The sequence below is a fragment of the Amblyraja radiata genome, chromosome 4 (genome assembly GCF_010909765.2).
Source record: "Amblyraja radiata isolate CabotCenter1 chromosome 4, sAmbRad1.1.pri, whole genome shotgun sequence".
Taxonomy (NCBI): Eukaryota; Metazoa; Chordata; class Chondrichthyes; order Rajiformes; family Rajidae; genus Amblyraja; species Amblyraja radiata.
Genome location: NC_045959.1, coordinates 90,633,633 through 90,647,326, shown reverse-complemented (window position 1 = coordinate 90,647,326; position 13,694 = coordinate 90,633,633). Strand labels below are relative to the sequence as shown.

The window sequence follows — 13,694 nt, the reverse complement described above, 5'->3', positions numbered from 1 at the left end:
AGACCTTCGAGCCAGCACCGCCGTTCATTGTGATCATGGCTTATCGTCCCCTATCAATAACCCGTGCCTGCCTTCTCCCATATCCCTTGACTCCACTAGCCCCTAGAGCTCTATCTAACTCTCTCTTAAATCCATCCAGTGATTTGTCCTCCACTGCCCTCTGTGGCAGGGAATTCCATAAATTCACAACTCTCTGGGTGAAAACTTTTTTTCTCACCTCAGTCTTAAATTACCTCCCCTTTATTCTAAGACTGTGGCCCCTGTTTCTGGACTCGCCCAACATTGGGAACATTTTTCCTGCATCTAGCTTGTCCAGTCCTTTTATAATTTTATGTTTCAATAAGATCTCCTCTCATCCTTCTAAACTCCAGAGAATACAAGCCTAGTCTTTTCAATCTTTCCTCATATGACAGTCCCGCCATCCCAGGGATCAATATCGTGAACCAACGCTGCACTGCCTCAATCACAAGGATGTCCTTCCTCAAATTAGGAGACCAAAACTATACACAATACTCCAGATGTGGTCTCACCAGAGCCCTATACAAATGCAGAAGAACCTCTTTACTCCTATACTGAAATCCTCTTGTTACGAAGGCCAACATTCCATTAGCTTTCTTCACTGCCTGCTGTACCTGTAAGGCAACTTTCAGTGACCGGTGTACAAGGACGCCCAGGTCTCGCTGCACCTCCCCCTTACCTAACTTAACCCCATTGAGATAATAATCGGTCCCCTTGTTTTTGCCGCCAAAGTGGATAACCTCACATTTATCTATATTATACTGCATCTGCCACGCATCTACCCACTCTCTCAACCTGTCCAGGTCACCCTGCAACCTCCTAACATCCTCTTCACAGTTCACACTGCCACCCAGCTTTGTGTCATCCACAAACTTGCTAGTGTTGCTCCCAATTCCCTCTTCCAAATCATTAATATATATGGTAAACAGTTGCGGCCCCAACATCGAGCCTTGCGGCACTCCACTCGCCACTGCCTGACATTCTGAAAAGGACCCGTTCACTCCTACTCTTTGCTTCTGGTCTGCCAACCAATTTTCTATCCATGTCAACATCCTACCCCCAATACTTTGTGCTCTAATTTTAGCCACCAGTCTCCTGTGCGGGACCTTATCAAAGGCTTTCTGAAAGTCTAGATACACTACATCCACTGGCACTCATTCATCCATTTTACTTGTCACATCCTCAAATAATTCCAGAAGATTAGTCAAGCATAATTTCCCATTCATAAATCCATGTTGACTTGGACTAATTCTTTTACTGCTATCCAAATGCCCCAATATTACCTCTTTAATAATTGACTCCAGCATCTTTCCCACCACCGGCTAACTGGTCTGTAATTCCCCGTTTTTCTCTCACTCATTTCTTGAAAAGTGGGATAATATTAGCTATCCTCCAATCCACAGGAACTGATCCTGTATCTCTTGAACATTGGAAAATGATCACCAATGCATCTACTATTTCTAGAGCTACCTCCCTGAGGACTGGGATGCAGACCATCAGGCCCAGGGGATTTATCATCCTTCAGTCCCATTAGCCTACCCAATACTATTTCTCGCCTAATGAAAATTTCTTTCAGTTCCTCTACTCCCTTAGATCCTCTGTCCTCCAGTACATCTGGGAGATTGTTTGTGTCTTCCCTAGTGAAGACAGATCCGAAGTACCTATTCAACTCTTCTGCCATTTCCTTGTTTCCCATAATAATTTCACCCGTGTCTGCCTACAAGGGACCCACATTTGACTTTGCTACTCTTTTTCCCTTAACATATCTAAAGAAGCTTTTACTGATCTTCTTTATATTCCTGGCCAGCTTCCCTTCATACTTCATCTTTTCAGCCCATATTGCCCGTTTTGTTTCCTTCTGTTGTCCTATGAAAGTTTCCCAATCCTATGGCTTCCGGCTACTCTTTGCTGTGTTATACATCTTTTCTTTTAGTTTTATTCTATCCCTAACTTCTCATGTCAGCCACAGTTGCCTCCTACTCCCCTTAGAATCTTTCTTCCTTTTTGGAATGAAATGATCCAGCATCTTCTGGATTATGCCCAGAAATTTCTGTCATTGCTGTTCCACCGTCATTCCTGCTAGGATCCCTTTCCAGTCTACTTTGGCCAGCTCCCCTCTCATGCCTTCATAGTCCCCTTTGTTCAACTGCATCACTGCCACTTCCGATTTACCGTTCTCCTTCTCAAATTGCAGATTAAAACTAATCATATTATGATCACTACCTCCAAGCGGTTCCTTTAACTCGAGTTCTCTTATCATATCTGGTTCATTGGACAACACTAAATCCAGAATTGCCTTTTCTCTAGACGGCTCCATTACAAGCTGTTCTAAGAATCCATCTCGGAGGCATTCTACAAACTCTCTTTCTTGGGGTCCTGAACCAACCTGAGTTTCCCAGTCTACCTGCATATTGAAATCCTCCATCACCACAGTGGCATTACGTTTGTTACATGCCAGTTTTAACTCCTGCTGCAACTTACACGCTACATCCGGGCTACTATTTGGGGGTCTGTAGATAACACCAATTAGTGTCTTCTTGCCTTTACAATTCCTCAACTCAATCCACAGTGACTCTACCTCGTCAGTCCCTATGTCTTCCCTCGCAAGGGACTGTATTCCAGTTGACACCATTTAGATAGTAATCAGCCTTCCTGATTTTGCCAGCAAAGTGGATAACCTCACATTTATCCGCATTAAACTTCATCTGCCATGCATCTGCCCACTCCCCCAACCTGTCCAAGTCACCCTGCATTCTCATAGCATACTCCTCACAGTTCACACTGCCACCCAGCTTTGTGTCATCTGCAAATTTGCTAATGCTACTTTGAATAACTTCATCCAAATCATTGATGTATATTGTAAATAGCTGCGGTCCAAGCACTGAGTCTTGCGGTACCCCACTAGCCACTGCCTGCCATTCTAAAAGGGACCCGTTAATCCCTACTCTTTGTTTCCTGTCTGCCAACCACTTCTCTATCCATGTCAGCACTCTACCCCCAATACCATGTGCCCTCATTTTTCCCACTAATATCCTATGTGGGACCTTATCAAATGTTTTCTGAAAATCCATTCAACTTGGAAGGAGACTTCGATCTTGCTCTCGTCCTATACAAGTTACTATGCATCACAAAATTAAGGCTTATTCAATAAGCCAACTTGTTAATCTAACAAAGCAAAAATTACCTTTAGCTACGTACAATCAAATCTGAAGAGTAAAAATTGAAAGTCTCAGCTTCTTATGACAGTTATGACAGAAAATTGACATCCACCATAAAGACTCAATATTCACACTCCCAATCAGCTTTATTGGTCTTTCAACATTACTTTCATCTCCATGATCCGAAGGGTTAGATTCTTGCGATGGTTTATTTATCTAAAAATAAAATGGAAACATAAATTTCATTACTATTTAACCTGATGGGATATTGCATACATATGACCTATAACATTCTAGTGTAATAATTTTCCAATAATTTCTTTTTATAGGGTCCGCCTGGTGTTCCTGGGTCAGAAGGTCCACCAGTAAGTATTAATTTTTATAGTACAATTACACATCAAAATCTTTATTGGAGTTGCTTTGAGAATATGTGATACTGAATCAATGTCTAATTTAGTGTAAATTAACTGCAGACCAGACAGCAGATTCCTGATCTAAACCCTCTAATCCAAGCCCTGTCACACCAGGGCCTTTAAAGCCTCCTTGAAAAAAGTATAACATCACTGACTTGTGGGAATCTTCTGCACTTGGTTATCAAAATAGAGAGGCACTATCCAGCACTTTACTGGGGAAAACACAAAATATTAGAGTAACCCAGCGGGTCAGGCTGCATCTCTGGCAGCGAGTCGGGTCGTCACCTATTCCTTTTCTCCAGAGATGCTGCCTGATCCGCTGCCTGATCCGCTGAGTTACTCCAGCATTTTGTTTCTATTTTCGGTGTAAATCAGCATAGAAACATAGAAACATAGAAAATAGGTGCAGGAGTAGGCCATTCGGCTCTTCGAGCCTGCACCGCCATTCAATATGATCATGGCTGATCATCCAACTCAGTATTTTGTACCTGCCTTCTCTCCATACCCCCTGATCCCTTTAGCCACAAGGGCCACATCTAACTCCCTCTTAAATATAGCCAATGAACTGGCCTCAACTAGCTTCTGTGGCAGAGAATTCCACAGATTCATCACTCTCTGTGTGAAAAATGTTTTTCTCATCTTGGTCCTAAAAGACTTCCCCCTTATCCTTAAACTGTGACCCCTTGTTCTGGACTTCCCCAACATCGGGAACATTCTTCCTGCATCTAGCCTGTCCAACCCCTTAAGAATTTTGTAAGTTTCTATAAGATCCCCCCTCAATCTTCTAAATTCTAGTGAGTACAAGCCGAGTCTATCCAATATTTCTTCATATGAAAGTCCTGACATCCCAGGAATCAGTCTGGTGAACCATCTCTGTACTCCCTCTATGGCAAGAATGTCCTTTCTCAGATTAGGAGACCCAAACTGTACGCAACACTACAGGTGTGGTCTCACCAAGACCCTGTACAACTGCAGTAGAACCTCCCTGCTCCTATACTCAAATCTGCATCTGCAGTTTATTCCTACACTTTATTGGGGAATCGAGAAACTCAGTAAAAATGATAGAAAGAGTATACTACTTCGGACAAAACTCTGATTATTAATAACCCATTTTCTGTTATTTGTACTTTATCAGTTTATTTATTCATGTGTGTATATATTTATATTATGGTATATGGACACACATATCTGTTTTGTAGTAAATGCCTACTATGTTGTGTGTGCTGAAGCAAAGCAAGAATTTCATTGTCCTACACAGAGACACATGACAATAAACTCACTTGAACTTGAACTACTTCTTCTTCAAGGAGCTCCTAAAGATCCCTCATGGACTTCATCAGGCATTTCAGGGCCAAAAAAATAGCCTTGATGACAACAAATAAAATGATGATCAATGCAGTTAAGTCTATGAACAGCATTCCTTTGGGCGTGTAGTAACAACAACATTTTTTAATGCATTAATCATCAAGCTTGGAAAATCTTCCACATTTACCACATTTCTTTAAACAGCAACTTGCATTTAATTGCATCTCATGGAGCTTCACAGAGATACAGTAAGTCAAATACATATTCTGAGGTAAGCATGGAAACATTAGGATGGGTGAACAAAGGTTGCATTGAAGTGATATTTTAAAACAGGATTAACAATTGTAGGCTTGCTAGGAAAGCTTTCAATTACTGAGTCGGGACTGCTTTGAATCAGTTCAGATTCAAGTTCAGTTCAGTTTATTGTCATACACACCAGGGTGCACATGAAATTCCTTGTTCACATGAAAATCACAATAATAAATAGAAACGCAAATCAGGCCTGCAAACCTGTACTGTCCCTGCCTGTTTCAAAATCTCCACTATTGCTCCTGTACCCAAAAAGCCATGGATTACTGGTCTTAATGATTACCTCCAATCATGAAGACCCTTGAAAGATGTGTGCTGGCCCAACTGAAAAATATCATAAACCCCCTGCTGGATTCCCTGCAGTTTGCATACCGGGCCAATGGATAAGTGGATGACGCAGTCAACCTAGGCCTGCACTTCATCCTCCAGCACCTAGAGACCTATGCAAGGATTTTGTTTGTGGATTTTAGCTCTGCACTAGACGGGAGGCCTGGTCCCCCAACACAACCCATTCCCCAATGCAATATTAAACCACTCACATGTTCCCCAACCCAACGGCGGGAGCATTCTGTAGCCTGGGGACGGGGACGGCTTCAGCCAGGGAGCGTCCTGCAGCCAGGGGAGGGGGACAGATTCAGGCGGGGCCTGTCGGGGGCTGGTGGGGGGTTGCGTGTGGGAGGGGGAGGGGGGTGTGGTAGGGGGAGGGGTGTGTGTGGTAGTGTGCGTGGGAGGGTGGGGATGGGAGGGTGTTGGGGAGGGGGATGTAGTGGTGGATGGGTGGGTGTAGGGGAGTGTATGGGAGGGGGGAGGCTGTAGGGGAAGAGGAGTTAGGTGTAGGGGGAGGGAGATTTGAGGGGAGTGGGAGGGGGTGGGGGAGTAGGGAATGGGAGGGGGGTTATGTGGGTAGGGGAGGGGTGTTATGGGGTAGGGAGTGTATGTGTGAGGGGGAGAGGTGTGTGTGGTAATGGTGTGTGTGGGAGGGGTGGTGGTGTGGGGGGTGGTATGGGAGGAGGATGGTGTTGGAGAGGGGGAGGGGTGGTGTGGGAGGGGGAGTGGGTGGTGTGGGTTGGGGTAAATGGTGATGTGGGGGGGGTGGTTTGGGAGGGGCAGGGGTGGTGTGTGAAAGGGCGAGGTGGTGTGGGGGGGAAGGGGTGGTGTGGGGTGAGGGGGTGGTATGGATGGGGGGGTGGTATGGAAGGGGGGGGTGAGGCGGTGGAGGTTGTGGTGTGGGGGGCTGGTGTGGGGGTTGGTGTGGGGGGGAGGGGGTGGAGTGGGGGAGCAGGGGGTTTGTGTGGGATATTGTGCGGGGGGAGGGGGTGGAGTGGGGGGGAGGGGTGGTGTGGGGGGGAGGGGGTGGTGTGGGGGGGTGGCAGGGCATGATGTGTTGAGGGAGAGGGGTGTGTCGGCTCAGTGGTGCCAGGCCCCGGCTCCGGACCCTCACCGGAAGGGGTGTCGCTGTCCTGGCGAATAACAGACCAATACATTTTGTAATATTTCACCGATCGGAATAAAACTTGATGCACTTGCAGCACAGCAGAATGGCGAGTAACCTGGCAAAAAATCGTAGCGCTATCAGGTACAGTTTTTGCGCAAATATAAAAACAACACAAACCGAAAGAGGACAAGATGAGTTTATAAGTTTTATAAGTATACTAGACTAAGTGGGACCCGTTCGGTCCCATGTTCACATAAGAGGGTTGGTCCCCCAACGCAATATTCCACCTCTCCACCAATTCTAATATTGGTGGCCAGTCGGGGGCTTTCTGGAGCGCTGGTATGGGTGTTGTGGGCTGAAGGGACTGGTCTCTGGATTCTTGGGATGGAAGCTCAGTCCCTCAAGCCTGATGTGAAATTCCAAGTGCAGTTTCATACCATTTCAAGCCGGGTGCAAGGCCACCAAATTCAAATGCTGTTTCATACCATTTCATTCAGGGTTCAAGGCCACCACATTCAAATACAGTTTCATACCATTTCATGCAGGGTGCAAGGCCACCACATTCAAATGCAGTTTCATACCATTTCAAGCAGGGTGAAACCACCATAAAACCACACAAAACACCACACTCAGAGTTTAGTAGACATTCAGTTTGTTCAGTTGATTCACAGCTCAGACAGAGTCGTGACCTCTCCCTCCCCCATCATGCAGAGACTGAGCCACACCCACACTTCCGGGTTTTATAATCCCTCCCCCCTACCCCCAGAATCCTCTCCACCTGATGAGTGGAGGGAGACTGAGTAAGATGGCCAAAAATCACAGCCGTAAGTGGTAGCTTATCAATATACAATGCAAACTGGAAGTTGTCTAGTTTAGACTTCCAACCATTTGCAGTGCTTTTGCTTCAACCCAAACACCCACCAACCATTTGCAGTGCTTTTACTTCAACCCAAACCCCCACCAACCATTTGCAGCGCTTTTACATCAACCCAAACCCCCACCAATCATTTGCAGTGCTTTTACTTCAAACCAACCACATTTTCATTTTCAAACCACATTAAGGGCACTCAAGGTCAGTAAAACCACACTCACAGTTTAGTAGACATGTGTTCAGTGTTATTCACAGCTCAGACTGAGAAAAATGAACCTCTCACTTCCCCCATCTTGCAGAGACTGACTGAGGCACAACACTTCCGGTTTTTATAGTCCCTTCCCCCTCCCACCAGCAGGGGCAGCAGGGAGAACCTCAACATTTTTTAAACATTAATAATTGTTTTATTTTTCATTGATGGGAAAAATCCTCTTGTCCTACGCAGCGGAGGGGGACTCTGAGTAAGATGGCCAAAAATCACAGCCGTAAGTGGCAACGTTTTTTCTCAGTCATGAAACAGAAAAACAGGAAGTGGTCAAGATCATACTTTTAGTAATATAGACTAGGCCAAAGGGGACCTGTTGGGTCCCGTCCCCTCAACGTGCAGTTGTGGGGGGAAGGGGCGGCCTGCCGAGTCACACACACACACACAAACCAACCTCCCCACACACACACACTAACCAATCCCCCCCATGCACACACAAACTAACCTCCTCCACACACACACTAACCACCCCCATTGATGTTATATTAATATTATTCATTCACTCCTTTTACACCATCCTCTGCCCTATCCACTCACAAATAGCCCACAACTCGCAGGCACGACTAGAGAGGGAGGGGGGTAGAGATAGAGGGATACAGAGGCAAAGACAGGGACACAGAGAGGGACACAGAGGCACAGCGAGGGACACAGAGACACAGTGAGGGACACAGAGGCACAGAGAGGGACACAAAGGCACAGAGAGGGAGAGAGGAGGAGGGTAGTGGGGAGCGAGGCGGGCGTCAACCAAATGACTGCGGGTTCAGCGGCTTCATTCCAGAGCCCGGGGGTGGAGGGGTCGTCACAGGGGATGGCTGGTTTGCTCGAGGGCAGAGACAGAGAGAGGACTGCGGGCGGACGTGGAATCGAGGGCGGTCACAGCCGGGCGGGAGGTCATGGACCCAAGGACCCCGAGCGGGCGGGCCCACGGCGAGCAGGGGGCGATAAAAGGACTGCGAGTCGAGGGGGGTTGACGTCACTTGCAACTCGTGGAAAACAATGTGGAGCAGGCTGCACGTGGAAAACTGCACTTGAATTTGGTGGCCTTGCACCCTGCTTGAAATTGTATGAAACTGCACTTCAGTTTGGTGCACTTGGATCCTGCTTGAAGTGGTATAATACTGCACTTGAATTTGGTGGCCTTGCACCCTGCTTGAAGTGGTATGATACTGCACTTGAATTTGGTGGCCTTGCACCCTGCTTGAAGTGGTATGAAACTGCACTTGAATTTGGTGTCATTCCACCCTGCTTGAAGTGGTAAGAAATTTTGAATATTTTCATAAATAACTCAAGAAATAAAACTCGAAACTTTCAGGTAAGCCGATTTTTGACCCCAGGAATTAGCGTTGTTTCTTCGAGTAGCTACACACACACACACACACTAACCAACCCCCCCCACGCACACACAAACTAACCTCCTCCACACACACACACTAACCACCCCCATTGATATTATATTAATATTATTAATTCACTCCTTTTACACCATCCTCTGCCCTATCCACTCACACATAGCCCACAACTCGCAGGCACGACTAGAGAGGGAGGGGGGTAGAGATAGAGGGATACAGAGGCACAGACAGGGACACAGAGAGGGACACAGAGGCACAGAGAGGGACACAGAGGCACAGAGAGGGACACAGATGCACAGAGAGGGACACAGAGGGACACAAAGAAGGACAGAGGCACAGAGAGGGGCACAGGTGCACAGAGAAGGACAGAGGCACAGAGAGGGACAGAGAGACACAGAGGCACAGAGAGGGACACGGAGGGACATAGAGTGAGACACAGAGTGGGACACAGATGCACGGAGAGGGACACAAAGGCACAGAGAGGGACAGAGGCACAGAGAGGGACACAGAGACACAGTGAGGGACACAGAGGCACAGAGAGGGACACAGAGGTACAGAGAGGGAGAGAGGAGGAGGGTAGTGGGGAGCGGGGCGGGCGTCAACCAAATGACTGCGTGTTCAGCGGCTTCATTCCAGAGCCCGGGGGTGGAGGGGTCATCACAGGGGATGGCTGGTTCGCTCGAGGGCAGAGACAGAGAGAGGACTGCGGGCGGACGTGGAATCGAGGGCGGTCACAGCCGGGCGGGCGGTCATGGACCCAAGGACCCCGAGCGGGCGGGCCCACGGTGAGCAGGGGGCGATAAAAGGACTGCAAGTCGAGGGGGGTTGACGTCACTTGCAACTCGTGGAAAACAATGTGGAGCAGGCTGCGTGTAGAAAACTGCACTTGAATTTGGTGGCCTTGCACCCTGCTTGAAATTGTATGAAACTACACTTCAGTTTGGTGCACTTGGATCCTGCTTGAAGTGGTATGATACTACACTTGAATTTGGTGGCCTTGCACCCTGCTTGAAGTGGTATGAAACTGCACTTGAATTTGGTGGCCTTACACCCTGCTTAAAGTGGTAAGAAATTTTGAATATTTTCATAAATAACTCAAGAAATAAAACTCAAAACTTTCAGGTAAGCCGTTTTTTGACCCCAGGGATTAGCGTTGTTTCTTCGAGTAGATACACACACACACGCACGCACACACACATGCACACACACAGTATGATGTTTTATAGTAATAAGGATAGATGCAACACCATTGTGCCAGAGCTACTACACTCCAAATTCCCCCAGTTAACTGTGCCTGAATGCCTCTGTCAGTGGATCAGCAACTACCTGACAGGAAGCAGCGTGAAGCCGGGAAAGCACATCACAGACCCGCTGACCCTCAACATAGGAGCACTAAAAGTCTGCGTTCTCTCCCGTCTCCTTTACTCGCTCAACACCAATGACTGCACCTCCACAGACTCCTCTGTCAAGCTTCTCAAGCTTCTGCGGACGACACAACCCCGATTGGACTGATCCAGGATGGGGAGGAATATGCTTACAGACAGGAAATTACACAGCTGGCGCCCTGGTGCCATTGCATCAACCTGGAGCTGAATGCTCTTAAGACAGTGGAATTGATTGTAGACTTTTGGAGAGACAATAGACAATGGGTGCAGGAGTAGGCAATTCGGCCCTTCGGGCCAGCATCGCCATTCAATGTGATCATGGCTGATCATCCCCCCCAATCTGTACCCCGTTCCTGCCTTCACCCCATATCCTCTGACTCTGCTATTTTTAAGAGCCCTATCTAGCTCTCTCTTGAAAGCATTCAGAGAACCTGCCTCCACCGCCCTCTGAGACAGATAATTCCACAGACTCACCCCTCTCCCCCCCAAACACCATCAACAACACCACAGTCACATCTGTGGAGTCATTATAACCATCATCTCCAGGGACCTTAAATGGGAGGCCACCATCGACTCCAAAGCCAAAAAGGCCCAGCAGAGGATGTACTCTGAAGTAGTGCAAAATCATGCAAAAGTAGAATAATGGAATAACCAGAGTAAAAATTATTCAATATTTTACAACAATGTCTAATTAACCTTATGTCTTTGATTCTCAGTTTCCTGAAGCTTGGCATTTGAATCATTTATTAGAGAGCCAATAACATATGTGTCCAGTTTAGCTGGATCAATGTTGTTAATTCCCATTTATACTGCAACGGCTCACTGTTTAACAACAGAGGCCAAAGGTTGTTAGTGCACTTATAGGTTTAGATCCTTACATTAGCTTATTGCTGGACGAACACTATAGAGACTATATGTTGGTAAAATGCAGTGGTGCAAATCCAGCATGTAATAAGTTCTTCTTGAGATGCTGCACTCATTTTTACATCTGCGTCATTCTGCTCTTCAGCAAAGGATAGGGGAACCCGGACTAGTTAAAGAGTCAAGAGTGTTTTATTGTCATATGTCCCGGATGGGACAATGAAATTCTTACTTGCTGCAGCACAACAGAATAAGTGAATATGTAGAAATAGTACATAACGGGGGAAGAGTGAAAAAAAAGAAAAAGTTAAATAAATAACAAATATAGTGCAATAATAATATAGTCTTTTGCAGTTCATAGCTCAGAGCTTTTTTGTTTTTTGTGTTTAATAGCCTGCAGGGAATAGGCTGCAATAGACTGCAGGGAAGAAGCTGTTCCTGAACCTGGACTTTATAGCTTTTAGGCTTTTGTACCTTCTTCCTGATGGCAATGGTGAAATGAGTGGCCAGGATGGTGTGAGTCTTTGATGATTTTGGTTGCCTTTTTGAGGCAGCGACTATGATAGATCCCTTCGATGGTGGGGAGGTCAAAGCCGGTGATGGACTGGGCAGTGGTCACAACTTTTTGTAGTCTTTTTTGTCTCCTGGACATTCAAGTTGCCTAACCAGGCCATGATGCAACCAGTCAGAATGCTCTCTACCGTGCACCTATAGAAGTTTAGGAGAATCCTCTTTGACATGCCGAATCTCCATAATCTTCTCAGGAAGTAGAGTCGCTGATGTGCCTTCTTTAGAATTGCATCAGTGTGCTGGGTCCAGGAAAGATCTTCGAAAATATGCATGCCCAGGAATTTGAAATTATTGACCCTCTCCACCATCATCCCATTGATGTGAACAAGTCCACAATCAGTTCCTTGGTCTTACTGATGTTGAGAGCCAGGTTGGTGGTTGATCTCACTTCTATACTCTGACTCGTCCCCATCTGTGAATCGTCCAACAACAGTGGTGTCGTCGGCGAACTTGATGATGAAGTTCGCACTATGTCTGGCTATGCAGTCATGGGTACAGAGTGAGTAAAGTAGGGGGCTGAGCAAGCAGCCCTGAGGTGCTCCCATACTAATTGTTACTGAGGATGAAGTGTTTCTGCCAATTCGAACAGACTGTGGTCTGTGGATGAGGAAGTCGAGGATCCAATTGCAGAGGGATGCGCAGAGACCCAGTTCCGTGAGCTTGGTAACCAGCTTGGAAGGGATGATGGTATTATTCGCCGAGCTATAGAATATAAACAACAGCCTGACGTTTTTAATGTCCAAGTGGTCCAATACGGAGTGGAGAGCCAGTGAAATTGCATCCTCCATTGACCTGTTGTACGCGAACTGTAGTGGGTCGAGGTTTTTGTCGAACTAGACGTTGATGTGCACCATAACCAACTTGTCAAAGCACTTCATCACCACAGACGTTAGTGCAACTGGTCGATAGTAATTGAGGCACGTCATCTTACTCTTCTTAGGCCCCGGTATTGTAATGCATGGATCAGTCACATTGAAGAGTCTAAATCAAGAAGAGATGAATTTAATTGGGGTATCTGATGTCCAGCTTTGCTACTAGACTCGGGGATGAAGTCCAGGGATAGAGCTCAAATGGAATGAACTGAGAAGCCAGGTGCACTTTGTAATTTTTCATTTTCATATGTACTGCAGCCCTCTCATTTAAATAGGATCACCAAGTTGAATTAAAAAGGTTAATTCAGATGGGTTTATTTTGTTTTCTTAATATTTTGGTTAATTTTAATCAATGAAACATACTTTTGTTCCAGCACTTCAAATCTGTTTTAAATTAATATAATTTCTAATTTTTAATCTTTTTAATATAATGCTATGTAAATCTTCAACTGCTTTTAAATGAATCCAACTATCAGCCACTATTAGAAGCTATTGAAATGGGTGTTGACAGTAGTGAGAAAGGCCATCGGAGGTCTGGGGCGAGACTCGGGAGCCACCACAAAATGTCAAGCACTACATGCAGACTGCTCTGCTCACGCTTTATGTTAGTGCCAGTGAGACTGGCTTTACCTCGCACTAAGCATTATTCCCTTATCATGTATTTATACACTATGCCATAATGGCTCGATTTCAAGGTGCTGTCCATTGACTGGAAAGCACGCAACAAAAAGATTTTCACTGTACCTCGGTACATATGACAATAAGCTGAACTGAAGTGAAGTGTCCTGGATCCAAGTGTATCGTAGGGCTGCAGGAATAGCACAGTCATCAAGCACAAGGAATGAGTCAGGTTGAACATGATCCTCTCCATTATTTTGGTTGC

The 13,694-nt window shown here is 46.2% G+C and overlaps 1 protein-coding gene across 2 annotated transcripts in view; it reads left to right on the top strand.

Annotated features, from left to right (window-relative positions):
- The window catches only part of LOC116972370 (collagen alpha-1(IX) chain-like), a 139,837-nt gene that overhangs the window by 64,906 nt on the left and 61,237 nt on the right, over positions 1 to 13,694 (top strand). For both annotated transcript variants that reach the window (XM_033019950.1, XM_033019951.1), the window contains exon 11: positions 3,506 to 3,541. In XM_033019950.1, coding sequence (XP_032875841.1) covers positions 3,506 to 3,541 — 36 coding nt within the window. The remainder of the gene's footprint in view (positions 1 to 3,505; positions 3,542 to 13,694) is intronic.